The sequence below is a fragment of the Cynara cardunculus genome (assembly GCF_001531365.2).
Source record: "Cynara cardunculus var. scolymus isolate 2C chromosome LG 14, CcrdV1, whole genome shotgun sequence".
In the NCBI taxonomy this organism is placed as follows: Eukaryota; Viridiplantae; Streptophyta; class Magnoliopsida; order Asterales; family Asteraceae; genus Cynara; species Cynara cardunculus.
The window spans coordinates 12,512,104-12,528,782 of record NC_037541.1 but is presented as its reverse complement, the minus strand read 5'-3'; the positions used below and the strand labels follow the sequence as shown (position 1 = coordinate 12,528,782).

The 16,679-nt window shown below is 34.6% G+C and overlaps 2 protein-coding genes across 5 annotated transcripts in view; both read right to left on the bottom strand.

Annotated features, from left to right (window-relative positions):
- Positions 1 to 1,960: 1,960 nt before the first annotated feature.
- On the bottom strand, positions 1,961 to 6,458 carry LOC112526437 (LIM domain-containing protein PLIM2c-like). The gene is made up of 5 exons (XM_025136719.1): positions 6,324 to 6,458; positions 5,291 to 5,390; positions 4,070 to 4,095; positions 3,393 to 3,482; positions 1,961 to 2,281 (listed from the first exon to the last, which is right to left on the bottom strand). Exons 1-5 carry the CDS (start codon positions 6,456 to 6,458, stop codon positions 1,961 to 1,963), a joined length of 672 nt encoding a protein of 223 aa, XP_024992487.1.
- Positions 6,459 to 9,729: 3,271 nt separating this feature from the next.
- Positions 9,730 to 16,679, bottom strand: part of LOC112526555 — a 15,604-nt gene continuing 8,654 nt past the window's right edge. For all 4 annotated transcript variants that reach the window (XM_025136886.1, XM_025136890.1, XM_025136888.1 and 1 more), the window contains 4 exons: positions 16,231 to 16,311; positions 15,512 to 15,750; positions 12,211 to 12,250; positions 9,730 to 10,852 (listed from right to left, as the gene is read on the bottom strand). In XM_025136886.1, coding sequence (XP_024992654.1) covers positions 10,319 to 10,852; positions 12,211 to 12,250; positions 15,512 to 15,750; positions 16,231 to 16,311 — 894 coding nt within the window. In that variant the 3' untranslated portion in view covers positions 9,730 to 10,318. The remainder of the gene's footprint in view (positions 10,853 to 12,210; positions 12,251 to 15,511; positions 15,751 to 16,230; positions 16,312 to 16,679) is intronic.

The following is a 16,679-nucleotide window of genomic DNA, read 5'->3' as shown; positions in this document are numbered from 1 at the left end:
AATTTCATGAAAAAATTTCATAAGATTAAACAATGAAATCGACGGATGAAGGTGGTTTGCACGGTTTACACAAATGAAGGCGGTTTTCATTTGATCACTCATATATATATATATAGGGTTGGGTTCATGTGAGACCAGTCTGTTTTTATGAGATCCGTGAGACCACCTTTTTACACTTGAAACTTTACAGCAAAAACATTATGAAGATAAAAAAATTTGAACCTTCACAGCAAACACAATGTGAAAGTTACCTTCACAGCATTTTACTGTAAAGTTTTAAGTGTAAAAAAGTGGTCTCACGGATCTCATGAAAACAAGTTGGTCTCACATGATCCCAAGTCTCTCTCTCTCTCTCTCTCTCTCTCTCTCTCTCTATATATATATATATATATAATATTATACATATATATTTACAAAATAAAAGTAGAGATATGAGTTGAAGCTTACCCCCAACTCTTCAAGCACTCCAAACGTCCCTCTAGACTCCCCCCCATTCAAGTATCCAAAAAGCCCCAACGCTTACTTTCATTTTGTGACATTTTCTCATTGATTTATGTAGAGTTTCATATTAAAATTATTAAAAACACACTAATAATTAAATAAATAACACCATGGAACTCAATCGAAATTAAGCGTTTGTTGTTTGGCTTTTGTCGGGTTCACACAAATTGTAATCCAATTAACACGTATGACCATTTAGTTTAGCTTTTAAATTAGATTAATTATACTTTTAAGATTTAGTCAACGTTTATACCCTTTTGATTGTGGTGTATGCCATTGAGTGTTGCTTTTCGTATGATCCATCATCTACATAAACCAACATAAGATTTGGGTTCATTTCCATAAGTTGTCAGTTCGAGGGTCTTATGGGATAAGTTGTCAGTTCAAAAACTACTGGAAAATGGCATTAACACGATTCGAACTTGGGTCTGTGATAGAATAAAAGTCTTGCAAACCAACTCTACCAAATAAAACTTGTTCTCATTGTAGTTTCAAATACATACGGTGACACACAACAGATTAAAACAATTGCACATTTCACAAACCTATTTTTTTAACCATCAACGGAGAAATAATACAATGACACGTGCCACTGTTGGCACCACTGTAGGTCCGTCCCTGAATTGAAACAACTTGTTTGTTATTTCACATAATATGGTTAAGAAGAAGTTCCTTGTTTTAGTTTTCGGTAAGTATGTAAGTTATTGTGATGAAACCAAAGGCTCTTTGGCTTAGCAGTATGTGAGTCATTGACCTCCTAGGAGGTCAGTGGTTCAAACCTCACCAAAGGTGAGGAGAGCATGTGAGTTTATTTGTTTTATTTGCCGTATATAAATATTATATTCTTTAAAACAAAGTTATTGTGATGAAAGAAAAAGTATATAGATGAACTTTTTTAAATGGATAGTACTACTAATAAAAAGGCTTTCGGTCTAATCCAATTGTCTAAGTAAGCGGCTTTTCTTTTAGCCTTTTTAATTGAAACCCTAGAAAAGGAAAGACGCTTTCCGTCATCGAGTTCAGTTCTAGGCCTCAATTTTTGTTTGCGCATGGGCAATTTCCCGTTCTGCCGTTGCCTACAAACGGCCGTGAACAAGGCATAGGTTTGAACATTACGTGAGTGTGGTTTGGTTTGTGTTATATTTGCAATGGAATTTTGATAAAGAGACATTGGGTCAGTTATGTTTAAGTAAATTCTAGAAAATACTTTGAAAAAACTTAAAACGATCGTCAAATCTCTAAAAATATATCATTAGTATATAAATACAAAAAAATGTACACAATTCTGTATAAACATACACACATTAGAACTCGATATAGATTGTGACAATCATATAAGTCACAATTTAATGACCAAAAATTAATTTTTCCTTAAACATAAAAAGTAATTCAACAAATTCACCAAAACGTGTCTGTGTTTGTGTTCCGGTTTCTTGTATGATCGATTTCCTTAGGATTGCTAATCGTCGTCTTCTTTTTCTTCCTTTTCTTCTTCGGCGTGTTCAGCGTCCGGGGGTGGATCATCAGCGGTTTCATCTTCACCTTCAGCTTCGTCTCCAGATGGTGGCTCAGATGGGTCGGGTGTAGGCGGGGCGCTTTTTCTGTTGTTCGCGGCCTCAAGGACATGAGAGTAATTTCCCTTTTCCATAAAGAGTCTAGCAAAATGATGTTTACAATAGAGGACACCATCAAGGGAAGCATATGATGAGTGTGTAAGGGGACACCCTCCATGAGCACATTTGAAGCAAGACTTGTGGAATGGCTCTCCTTCCATTGTCACCTATAATTACAAAAAGAGAAAAAAAAAAGAAAAAAGAAAAATAAAAATTATTTTGTGCATTAACAAGTTGTACTAACTAAAGGGACTTTGGTCTAGCGGTATGTGAGTCTTTGGCCTTCTAGAAGGTCAATGGTTCAAACCTCATCAAAAGTGAGGAGGGTGTGTAAGTTTATTTGTTCTACTTGTCGTATACAAATATTATATACTTAAAAAAAACAAGTTGTACCATGGGTGCATTAACAAGTTGTACCATGGTATGAATTAGTACAAAAAATTCATGGGTTTGTGGTTATTTTTACCAATGAAAAGTTCTATCAAGATTTTTTTGTGTTTTCAGAGGTTAAAACTGTCAAATTCAACATAAGGTACAACTTGTGATGCACAAAATACAAGTCATGATAACATGATTATAGTAGTCAAGTCTAAGGCAAAGTATGTAATGGTTCTACTTTAATATACAACTTTTAATGCATAACATATATACGAATCTTGGCTAACGGATATTTTTCAATCGTATAAAATAGTACAACTTTTAATGCACAATGTACCGATAAATACTATTTTGAATATCCCAAAAAAACTTGTACAAGAACTTTTGCATGGAGTTTTCCAATTGGTAATTTTCAAAGTAAAATGTTTCTCTTTAAAAACCAAGAAGAAATGCAAATTTTACCTATTCATGCATTCATACATACATGCATACATACATACATACATGCATGCATGTGCACATACATACATACATACATACATACATACATACATACATACATACATACATACATACATACAAGGAGAATTAAACGAGAATGTCAATTATTTAAGAGAATACTAAAACAGTTAAATCACGTGCAAAATCACATGTGATTTTAAATCAACGGTCAAACAAGGTGTGCAGGCGACTTTGGCCACGATTTTAGGTCGTGGGGCAAAGTCGCATGAATTACATGTGATTTTGTACGTGATGTTAATGTAAAATCACATGTGATTCGACCATTTTCTTATTCTCTTAAATATGTATTGTTCTCGTTTGAATCCGATTAAATATATATAATATACGTATGTGTATCATGTCAAAAGTAACATATAATACAATGTGTAATATACAAACCTTTTCGAGAGGATAAACAGTTTGGTTGCAAGTTCTACATTTATCTTGAGTTCCAGAGAAAAAAGACGATAATTTGTTGGGTGCCTTTGACTGCATCACAGAAATGATTTTATTGCAATAAATTAATTAAAATTAAACCAGATCGAAAAATATGGTATATCTCATTCGAAAATACAGTCTAGAATATAAATAATAACAATTAACAATATTATTTTTTCTCTAAAATAAATGTTTTTTTATTTTAATTTGTTTTAAAATAAGTGTCCATTTTCAAAAGTAAATACCTATTTTCTAATTTTATCCTTAATTATGCAATAGAAAAATTAATTACTTCATTTATAATTAAGGGGTTAAATGTTTTTTTTATTAACCTGGATATTCGACCCGCAATGTGAGCCGACTAATCCCAGGACGACCACCCGCTTCGCGGGTAGCCCAGAGTCACCGCATTTGAACTTCTGTGGTCATATGGGGATTTAATTTCTCATTGGATTTGAACATGAGACCTCCAAACACTTTTGACATTTGGAGTCTAAGCTTAAACCAATCAAGCACCACCCTTGTGGTTGAATGTATCATTACACATGTCTAAAGTTATCTGTTATTTTCATTATGGACATTTATTTTGGAACGAAAGGAATAATAATTTAAACCCCCCATGGAATAGATAAACGTACCGCCGGATTTTCTCTTTCTGATTTAGCTGCAAAAATTAAGGCAAAACGTTTAGCCCGAAAGAAGCATACAATATGTAGAATTAACAGTATTGTTTTAAGCGTATATTTTGTTTAATTCCAAGTTATAATATTTTTACAATTGAGAACAAGAACCAAAACTGAATTGGTTTATTTATTTTATTAAAATGAAACGACGTTGTTTGAAGTTTATATCTTCAGATAAAAGAATCTCCATGTTATATTCGTTTTAGACTGAACCAGTTCTAAATTGATACTGAGCTAGTTCAAGTATGTGTTGTTTCGATTCAGTTTCGTTGACACCCAATAAACATTAGTAGTCTTTTTATTACAAAATGAGTATGCTACGAATTTGGTCCTTGTGGTTTGTTAAATTATCCAATCAAAAACCACATGGATCAAATCGTAAAATCGATTTTGATTGGTTTTAAAGACAAAAAACAATCAATAAAAAGATAAAAATACCTCTCATTTAACGGAAATTCTTTAATGATCGTTAGAAGAAGGTACCAAATCCGGACGTTTTTACAAACCATGATGGTTATCTTGTAATTTCAAAACTGTAGGGATGAAAAGTGTTGTTTTCAACAAACAACAAGGACCAAATTTGTAGTTTAGTCTTAGAAAATAAAATATATAATCTATTCTATATTATAAATCATTGGATAAAAACTCTTAAAAACCATTTTTTATGTATGAAGTATTGTTTATTGATGCATATTACTTAAAATTCAAGATTACAAGTAAATTGTGTCTAAGAACAACTTATTAAAGTTTAATGTTTGAATTCGTGAAACTAACTGCAAATAAACATAATCAAATAGAGGATAAACATCTCATTTTAAATATAATAAATCTAAAATATAATTAGGATAATCATTAAATTTTAACAAAATACTTGATTATTATCTTTATAAAAAATTATATTATTACACCAAAGAAAAATGAATTAAAGAAATAGCTTTAATACACAAAAACACGAGAAAGTTAAAATAGTTAGTGCTATATTAATAACAATATTTTTTTTTCAATTTTTTTATGATGTATTTATATTTATATTTTATTCAAAAATAAAAACATTATTGCTTTCTCAAAATCATATTATAACATCAATTGGAAAAAAAAAATTGAACATTAAAATCGAGATGTATTTCGTTGCATTGTTCGATTACCTTTCTAGTTAAAAAAAATATAAAAACTTACATGTATGAAAGTTCTTGCTGAAATTCCCAGATTCCTTGAAAAGTTGTTCAAAATGAGTCTTGCAATAGAGGACTCCATCCATGGAGGAGTAGTTGCTCATCTGCCAAAATAATTTATATTTATTTAATTATAAAATTAATAATAATAAAATTTACCAAAAGGGTCTTTGACCTAGCGATATCATAATGTTTGATCTCTTAAGAGGTCAGGAGTTCAAACATCACCAATGTGAGGAGAGTATGTGAGTTTATTTGTTACATTTGCCGTATATAAATATTATATGCTTAAAAAAATCATAAATCGTTTAATGAACGAAAAACGGGCTTCTAAATAGACCTTAAAACGTATGTTTCTATGATAATAAACAATCAAACTAAAAAGGGTGTTCTCGAGAGAAAAAACGAGCAACCATGTTTTAGATCATTGCAAAACGAGACATTTTTACAAAGTATGCTAAAAAAGATCGATAGCTATTTGAAACCACCATGAGAATTATCTGTTTCAATGAAAAACGAGCTACAGTGGTTCTGAATCAATTTAAAAATGACTGATATCTAAGATAACGGAAAATTCAAGATTTCAACATTCCAAGCAATGATAGGTTACAAACAACTCTTCCTGTGATGATGGAGTTTTTGTTCGTATTTTGAATTAACACAAAAACAGAATGTTCCAACAACATAGAAATCGAAGCATTTCATGGAAATCCTAAAAGATTCCTTCGTTCTTTTTTTCTCTGACAGATACTCAGAACCTCATCTGGGTTTGAATCTTACCGAAAAGTCCGGTAAAGATAAGAAATTGTTGAAGAAACAAAAAGAACTGAATTATGCATTTCAAACCAGTATAAGAACGTGTTATATGTCATTGAAAAAAAAACGAGTGAAAAATGGCTTTAATGAACATTAACACAAATTTTTGCTCTGCTATGAAGAAACACGAGCCATAATCAGTATAAATCAACGTAAAATTAGTGGACCCGTATAATAACAGATTGAAAGAACCAGAAAAGAACAGAATCGAAGACACAAACCACAAGCGTTCCTTTGCAGTGGGTACATTTGAAGCATGATTTATGATACGTGACTCCATCTGCAGTTAATAAATCAACGAAATAAACCGTTTTATCACAGGCTTTGCATTTGTCTAAAGTTCCTGTGAATGACATCTTCTTCGCTTTCGGTTTTGTTCTGCGGTTTGCTTTCGATACCTTCGAAAAAACTTAACGAAAAGAACCCAACAAAAATGGGTTGCCAAACAATTAAAGATCCATCTCAAATAATGAATAAACTCTTTTCCTTTTGAACAGACAAAAACTAATACAAATCACACAAAATAGCTTTTGTTTTATCTTTTATAACGGTTTAACGGTTGGATTCTTACTGAATCGATAAAATACAGACACGTGATTGGAGTTTTAAATAAATTTGAGAAAAATAAGGATAATTTGTCTGATTTTGATGCAATGAAATTAATAACGGTGGGGTTTTTATTTCGGGTTATTTTCGTTCTGTTATTACTAGAAAAAGATTCTAGATTGATGTTTTGTTTGGAAAAATAAAAGTAATTCATAATCATCCGGTTATGATCGATCTTAACCAGCCCTTTGAAAGTATTTGCATCAGCTTCAGCCACTCGAATTTTTAAGTCTGTTAAAAATATAATTAATAAAATGAGTAATTTACGTTTTTCTCACTCATTTGGGTTGTTAAAAATTACGACTGTCTTCACGTGGTTGTGAAATTGTGGTTTTTGTCTTTATGGTTTACAATTCATTATTATTTTGTCCGTGACACCATTTGACTATAAGAAACAAAATATAGGGAAAAAATTTCAAATGGTAACACCGTTTGACTATAAGAAACAAATATACGGATTTTTTTTTCAAACGATGACACCATTTGACTAGGAAAATGACACTAACATGATTCGAACTTGGGTATGGGGTGGAATAAAAGTCTTGCAAACCAACTCTATCAAATAAAACATGTTCTTATCGTAGTTTCAAAATAATACTGTGGTACACAACAAATTAATACGGTTGCACCTTTCACGAATCTATTTTTTTTTTACCTTCAACGGAGGATAATACAGTAACACGTGCCACCGTATGCACCACTATAGGTCCATCCATGGTACGAGAGACAAAAACAGAAAACAATTGTAAACCACAGGAACCAAAACAGTAATAAATTATAAGAACGAAATAACAATTAATTGTAAACAATAAGGATGAAAACTATAGTTTTAAAAAGAATGAAACAGAAATAGCAATCTCTAATAAACCATATGGACCAAAAATATAATTTACTTTAACAAAAATCTATCTTCATACGAAAAGGCATTTGGTTTAATAGGCTGCATTTGGTACATGTGATAGGACAGGACGGGGAAAACCTACTGTCTCACGTTTGACGCAACATGAGACTAAACAAGAACTCACTGTCCCATTTGGCGCGACATAGGATAAAGACAAGAACTAGACAAATTGGAACAACATGAGACAAAAGAGGCTTTTTCTTGTTCCACCAAAATAGGTGGAACAAGATGAAACAAGAATGAGACATAAACTAAAATATTACTAATCGACCGTAGTTTGATATATAACCTTAATATGATATTTGTTTTAATGATCATTACTGCTAGTTTTGGTCGTCACCACCACTGGCGGCTACCTCCACCTCCTCTTCCACTACAACAACATCCTCCGACGCCTCCACAACCACCGTCCACAAAGTCCATCGCCACCTCCACCATAGTCGATCACCGACTACCACCGTCCATTGCCAACACCTCTGTCGCCGTTCGCCACCTCCAACTCTTCTACTACAACAACCTCCTTCACCACCGTCCGTTGCCAACTTTACAACCACAATCGGCCACCGACCACCACCACCCATTACCACCAACACTACCACCGTTGGCCACCTCCAAATCCTCCTATATCGCAACAACTTCCTCCTATTGGTCACCTACCACCACTGTCCATTGTCACCTTTACAACCACCGTCCATTACCACCACCACCACCACCGTTAGCCACCTCCAACTCCTCCTCTACTGCAACAACCTCATCCGCGACCTCCACAACCACCATCAGCCACCACCATTCATTGTCACCTCACCTCCACTATAACCATCACCACCACTATCTTCACTACATCAGCCACAATTACCTCCTCCACCGTTGTCAACTGTCACCACCACCACCACAATCCACCATCTTCATTTCATCTATAACCACCGTAGTCCACAAACCACCATTGCCTCTACCTCCATAACCACCGTCGGCCACTGTCAATTGCCACCACTACCATAAGCCATCACCACCTCCACACCATCACTACTACCATCAATTATATCAAATTTTTCATTCAAATTTGGTACCATTATATATGTATGTATTTATTTATATGAAAATTTACAAATATTTATAGATTAAATTCTTTAATTGTTTATATTATTTGTGTTAATTAGAACTATTATATAATATTTAAAATCATCAAATAACTTTTAGGGGTAGCTTGTCTAGTTCTGTCTCGTCCAGTATTAGTCGTACCAAACACCAGACATACTCTTGTTCTGTCCAGTCCTGTACTGTCCAATCAGTCCTACCCTCTTGTCTTGTCCAGTTCTACCATGTATAGTCCTATTCAATCATGTCTGTATATCAAACGTTACCTAAATGAGATGCAAGTTCATATCAATAAACATGTCATTTATGTGATCATTATGACAGTTCAAAAATAAATTGTATAATAATAATAAATAAAAATAGATATTTGATTAAAGTTTGTACATTTGCTTTAAAAGATCAATTTTTTTGTAATAACTTGTTAACTCCTGAATATTTGTTTTTCGGCTTTTAATTGGGTTTTTTTTTCTTCTTATATTCAATAACATAAAAATTGGGTTTTTATCTTATGACCTTTGTTTTAAAAATAAATTATGATTAAGGGGCTGTTTACCAAACATTTATCTGGTAAGTAATTACCGGTAAAATTTAACACTACCACATATTTACCGGGTAAGACTTCAGTCTACAAAAACGGCATCGTATGCAACAGTTTATCCGATAAACGTTTACCGTGGTAAGAGTCGTCGATCCCACTTACCGGGTAAGACTCTTGGTCTTTGTCTCGCACTTACCAAACAAGATTTTTGGTCATTATCATATTCATCTGGTAAGATAACGTGACTTGGTAAACGTTTACCTAAGTAAGCGTTTGGTAAACAGCCCCTAAGACAAATATGCAAGAATGGAACCCAAATATTTTCCTTGAAAATACAAACAACTAACCAATTGAACCTTATGATTTTGTTAAAGAAAATCATATCATTTTCTTTATGGTCCAATGATGCAAACGCTTGAAAAAGATTATGGATCTGTATCTGACGACAGTAAGGACCAGCATGATAGTATCAGTCTGGTTTCAGGCTCTAATACCATTTATAACATCTCAAGCCAACTATACCAGACTTTATCTGTTTTATCCACACATCTGGATTCACGTTTTTAAAAACACGTCTGATAAAGTAGGTATCAAGTTCCCTATAAGACAACATTTGTTCATTTCCCAACCAATGGTAAATTTTGAATCTTATTAGACATTATTGATTGTTTATAATCCATGACCACGAGCGTTTTTAAAACCATGTTATGAATCTTACAAATTAGTCAGGTCAAGAAGTCATTACTTTTATATCAGAATGACTTCTTGACAGAAAAAGAATTCCCATAACAAACTTATGGGAGAATGAACTCATTATATTATATAAAATCAAACAGTTTCTTTTATGTTCAATCTCATTAATACTGCTTAATAGCTCTGACCAATTTGTTTCTTCCCAACCATCCGATTGGTAGCTGAAAGCAATAAACGCTTGCCACCGTTACCACGAGGTTAAATATACCATCAAACTTATCATTTTCGAGCAAAAACTTATTCACATATCTACTATCCCACGATGTAAATACATCACTCGAGACCGCCTCGAAAGTTGCACGAAAGATCAAACGATCGTCTAATCACGGTGGCAAAACGACTTGTTGGCACAAAACGAGATCTGATATAGTCTTCCCATGCCTGTCTATTCTTCGAGAACAATTAACACCGCCATCTAGAATGTTCCTCACGACAACATTTAATGAACGGATTCCTCGAACCTCGTAAACCTCGACATTAACATTTTCTTCGACCCACTTGTTTCGTGTTTCCATATCATCAGGGTTAGGAAACGATGATTGGGTCAAAAGAGGCGACACGACTCTTTTGACCCAATCTGGTGTTATGACGATCTTCAGACGCTCGATGTCCGGCGGGAAATGAGGGATGATGGAGAAGTTTATGTCGTTACCTTTGTCTCCAGCTCGACTATGGCCTACGTTGTAGAGACAGACCTTTTGGCCCGATGGAGCAGGAGAGAGGTGAATCTCGGGAGATAAAAACCCCTCGAGATTATCAGATGGCGTTTCTGGATGGACTACGTTGATTTGATCCTTCGAGTTTGTTGGTTGGTTTCGCTTTGCGGAGATTCTCCAGTAAATATGTTCACGCCCAACCTGAAAAACGAAACAAAACACGCATTGTGGTTGACTTCCGTAAGTAACCTACGGTGGTTGCTTTAGCGCAAAGTTTGGTCCATGCAAACGACCTAACAATTACACAGAAATAACGGTTCGACACAGTTTTAGAAATGTGTAATTATTACAGAAATAAGTATTCACTATACAAAGAAAAAAATCGAGATAGAGAATGCTCCCTCCGTCTCAAAGTAAATGTCCACAATGGAAAGGGATACAATTTAAAAAATGTGTAATTATTACACGTATTAATTAAGTAAATGACAATTTTACTCTTAATAATAAAAGGAGCAATGAATTTTTCTATCTCATAATTAAGGGTAGAATTAAGGGTAGAATTGGAAAATAGATCCTCAATTTGAATGTAAACATTTTTTTTAGGACAGACTAAAACAAGAAATGAGCTCACGAACGGAGTACTAAGGAAAACTGATCTTCCAAACCCTAAATCAGATAAGAGTATTTTTCGAGGGCGTTTGGAAGTTCTATTTCAAAGTAATTATTGCGACATTTAAAAATTAGCCTTAGACGAAAAAGAATTATATGAAATAACACATGATGCACAGGTTCTCACATTTATCCCAATTTTGAGGTTCTCATTTGATTAGTCCCCCCCTCTCTATATATAGATGTGTGTGTGTATATGTATATTATATATATATATATATATAGAGAGAGAGAGAGAGGAAAACATGAGTTGCAAACCTGTTTTGTTTTCTGTTGTGAACTGGGGGGGCAAGGGATAGCGCATACATGTCCTCATTCATCATGAATAATGAACTCGAATATTTTACAAAATTCATAACGGAATAATGCACCATTCATGATGAATATCCCGTGAATGTCTGGGAGACTTGGCGCACTCTCCTTGGTCCCCCGGTTCACAATGAAATTTAAGTTTGCATTTGAACATGCCCCTATAAACATACAGAGTCAGATTTAGGGGAAAACCGCGAAAAATGAAAAACTGAGGAACACCCTAGTAACCATTCATCTATACGGTGTGCACATGTGAATACAAGTATTGTAAGTAACTTTTAAGTTTTTACGATATGCACGTGTGCATACAAGTAATTTGTAAGTAATTTTTCCTTTATACACATGTGCATAACATGTACATGTGCATAGAAACCATGAAACAACTTTAGTTACTTGTATTCCCATATGCATATAGATGACTTTCATTTTTTTGGGGCTTTCCCCTGAACCTCACTCTACATACACACACACACACACATATATATGGGCATAATCAAATGAGAACCTCAAACATTGTGATAATCGTGTGTGTGTATATATATACACACACACGATAAGAAAATGGAAGAGGGCCATACCAATGCTTTATGAAGAATGATCTCTTTCTTGCATCCTGTGCTGCATTTCATAATAGAAGAGTAAGCTAATCAGTGTGAGAATATGCAATGCAGCAGAAGTTATTTGCAATAGAAGATGATTAAGGTCCTAATGATTTAGATCAATTTAATTTTTTTATTTTGGTATGTGATTATGGATCCCATTAATATGGAGTGAGAAGAGGATGAAGTGTAAAAACGAAGACAGGTTGGAAAAAATAAAAGAATGGGAAGTAGTATAAATAAATGACATCTATTATACACAAGCAAAGAAATGTCAAATGAAACAAAAGAGACTGTCTACCATCGACATTAGAATGACATAGACCAAGATTAAGGAAATGTTTACTATGACGCCCCACGTCCTTATATATTGGGTGCCGTTACTTTACATGATAAAACTATTAAATCTTGAATCAGAACTTGAAATTCAGCTTTATTTATAACATATCTTGAAATTATATCAAAGAAGAGATTACTTAGCGGAAACGTGACCATAGCTTGTATTACAACAAAACTTGCTTATTGAYTAAMACCATACTACTTTATGCAAATCCTCCTTACTTCTTTCCTGAGATACATACATGAGATATATAAGCTATAAGCTTAGTGAGTATTTATGGTTTCATGAATGAGAAATTTTCATGATATTTTGTGAATGATAATTCATTAAAGCTCTTGACCATGTATAAAAAATATTCTTTATTATCATGCATAAACATCATAAAATACTATTCTTTATCATGCACAAAACATTCTTTTGAGATCTCACTTGTCACATGCATGTATACCATACTTGTCTTGAGGTTTGCTAACCCTCGGGTCCATAAAAGGCTGCCCTATAAGGTCCGTTTGCAAGACGTCCCTTCTTGTAATATCCCGTATGTTGGATATTATGGTTATACGTAACATGTAAAAAATTTCATGCCTTGTGTAACACATATGATAACATGTAAATGATTTTCATGTCTTGTGTGTATACTTGTATTAGAACATGTCATCATGCATATCTTGAATATGTATGTGTACAATATTTTCATGTAAAACAAGCATGCCAACATAACTTGTAATGCATAAAATACGTTTATATATAGCATGCATGTATCTCATAAATCACATAAGTACTCACTTTGATTTTGCCTACTTTTTCCTTTGATTCCTTTCTTCAAGCTTATATATATATATATATATATATAGAGAGAGAGAGAGAGAGAGAGAGAGATTTCTTATTTTTGGTATCCACAAATAGTGACCCTTCAATCCCTATTTATAGATAAATTCATTGCATTAACTACTTGTTCTTTTTGCTCTCAAGATTGTACTCTTATGAGAGTTTAACACCTCATCTATAAATATAAGAGAATCTTGACAACTCATTTCATAAGGATAAGATAATATAGACAATAAGGATAAGAGAATCTAGACAACTCATCTCTAAGGATAAGAGAATCTAAACAACTCATGCTTCTAGTACTCCTTGTCATGCTTCCTAAACTTGTCTTGTAATCAATAGTCTTGCCAACTCGTATTTTTAGCTTAACAACTCATCACTAGATTGCTTAGTCATGCTTACTAGACTTGTCAACACACTTCTAGCCTTAACAACTTAACACTAGCTTGTTTAGTCTTATAAATAAAATGTTTCACTAAATGTAACAGCTACTGGAGTACTTGAATTACTTATAAATATTTGCATTTAAGGCTTAAAAATTGAGATTTATCAAATAAAGAAACTAGGGTGTTACATTTACCAAACGCTTATCGAGTGGGGTGGGGGTGGTTAGGGGAGGAGTAGGGTAGGGTGGGGGTTGTTGATGATTGGGCATGGTAGTGAGGTGGTGGGATCATGTGAAACCACTATTTGGGATAAAAGATGAAGATTTGGTGGGTGCGGTAGGGGGCAGGAGTAGGGGAGGGGGAGGTTGGGTGGAGGGGTGGGGTTGGGGTGGATGTTAGTGGGTGGTGGATGGTGGTGCTTAGTGGTGGTGCTTGGGGTTGGTGGGAGGCGGTAAGCGCTTACCAACATGAGTCACCACCCTCACTTACCTTATTGAGTAACATTTCTAGCCATCAAAATGGATTGTTGGTGATTGTCTTTTACCTGGTAAGCGCTTAATAGGTAAGAGTCTTTTCGCTCACTTACCGGGTAAGATTTTTGGTCCTTGCTATGACTCTTACCAGGTAAGATTCATGGTCCTTGCCATGCTCACTCGGTAAGGTAAATGGCACTCGGTATCTACAGCATAAGGCTCCTTTTCTTGAAAGGATTATAAGACATGAGTTGGGATCTAGTGAGAACAAATGAGTTTGGCGAGAATGGTAAGAACACTTTTGAGCCTTTCGATGATTTTGTTTATACGGTCGCTCACAAAAACACATACCTTCATCCACTTTCATCTACCTTCACCACCTTCATCCACTTTCACTTTCACCTATTTTTACATACCTTTAGTCACCATCAGATGCCTGAATTTGTTAATGTTTCCATCATGATGATACAAGTAGGTATGCGAAGGTAGATGAATGTGTGTGAATGCAGTTAGATGAAGGTCCAGTGTTCTCAATGTGCTCACCAAAAAAATTGTTCTCACCGGAACCCAACCCTTGGTTGTGTTTCTTACATGGGACTTGACTGGACAATTATATATGTATGTATTTATTTATATGAATTGCATAAAAATGTTCATAAATTAAATTATTTAAAATATTTATTTGACAGGTGTTATCTATGACTATTATATGATATATAAAATCATCAAACAACTTTTTGAAAGGCAATTTGTCTAGTCCTGTCTTCTCCGGTTCTAATCATACCAAACACTAGACAAACATGTTGTCCAGTCCTCTCCAGTTCCAATTGTACCAAACACCAAACAAACAATTTGTCCTGTCCTCTCGAGTTCTATTCGTACCAAACACCAGACAAACAACTTGTCCAGTCCTCTCCAGTTCTAATCGTACCAAACACCAGACAAACAACTTGTCTAGTCCCCTTCAGTTCTAACTGTACAAGACAGCAGACAAACAACTTGTCCAATCCAGTACCAAACGCTACGTTATAGACTTGTACGAAGTCTTTCCCTTGCATATTTGCAAAGAGGCCGTTTCCATTTCTCAAACTTATGACCTTCTAGTCACAACGAGACTTACCGGCTATTCAGTGTTCGCCCCTAACATACTAAAATAAAAATTAGAAGTTCGTGAAAAACACAAACCACTACGATTGTTCAATACCCTTTTGGTTAATTAACAAAGATTAACAGAAATGATATGGGATATAGACCTGATACCACCACCACCAGCTGGTCCGTTTGTGTACAAAGCCATGAACTCTTTCGTGAACCCAATGGCTTGTTTCTCTTGCTCGAATAACCCATCCATTCTCAACCGAATATCTTCACAAGCCCTCGGGATAGAGGTGATATTGTCAACGTTAAATGCCTTGAGGCTGTCTACTCCAATTATATACGACACTATCCGGCTACTAGTACCAGGATGTACTTCTTCCATCCATGACCTTACCTAGCAAAATAATAATATAGGATTGCATCATGGTTGAGTCACATAAGCCATGAGACCACATTCGTCACACGAATGATCGTGTGAGAATAGGAGTTAAGATGCGAAGTGTAAGAAGGCATTTGGACCCTTGATCACTTTTAATTAGTGTTGACCTAATGGCTCAGATTAAGTCCCAAAATAACGCACAAATTAGCTTAGAAGGGTATTTTCAATTGATCTTCAATTAGGATTAATCCAAGGGTGGAGATCCCTTCTTACCCTTCTCACGATAACTACTATTCTTACCGGAAACCAACTCATATTCGTCATCCATTCAAATATATAACCCAGACCAAACAGTATATTCCACCCGGATGTAGGGTCTGGGAGGGGTAAATGTACGCAGATCTTACCCCTGTCTCAGGAGACAGAGAGGTTGTTTCCAAAAGTACCCCTAGCTTGAGGAAAGGTTTACTAAATCATTGCATACAATATCATTACCAAAAATTCAGCAGCTTTAGCTCGTTCGACACATTTGTATCCCCCATAGGAAATCTCCCCCCATCCTTTCCATCCATAGTCCTTAAGAAGCAGACAAGTTAGAGTTGAAAGAAAACATGAAATAAACAAGATTTTAGTCAACCATTTGTCATACACCCATCTATGGGGTGGTGTAGGGCATGCATAAACATGGTGAGCGATCTATGGGAGAGTGCTAGCCTCTCGAATGCTAGAGTTTACCTTGTTTTCCATCTAAGTAATCATCTGATTAGTCTGTTTTCATCTTCATTATCTGTTCACTACTGTTTTGGATTCCAACTAAGGGCCCGTTTGGTTCAGCGGAATGTTTTTGAGGGATTTGGATTTTGTGGAAGGATTTGGAATTGGAAAGATTTAGAATTAGAAAGGATTTGGAATCTTTTGTGTGTTTAATTTGTAGGATTTGGATT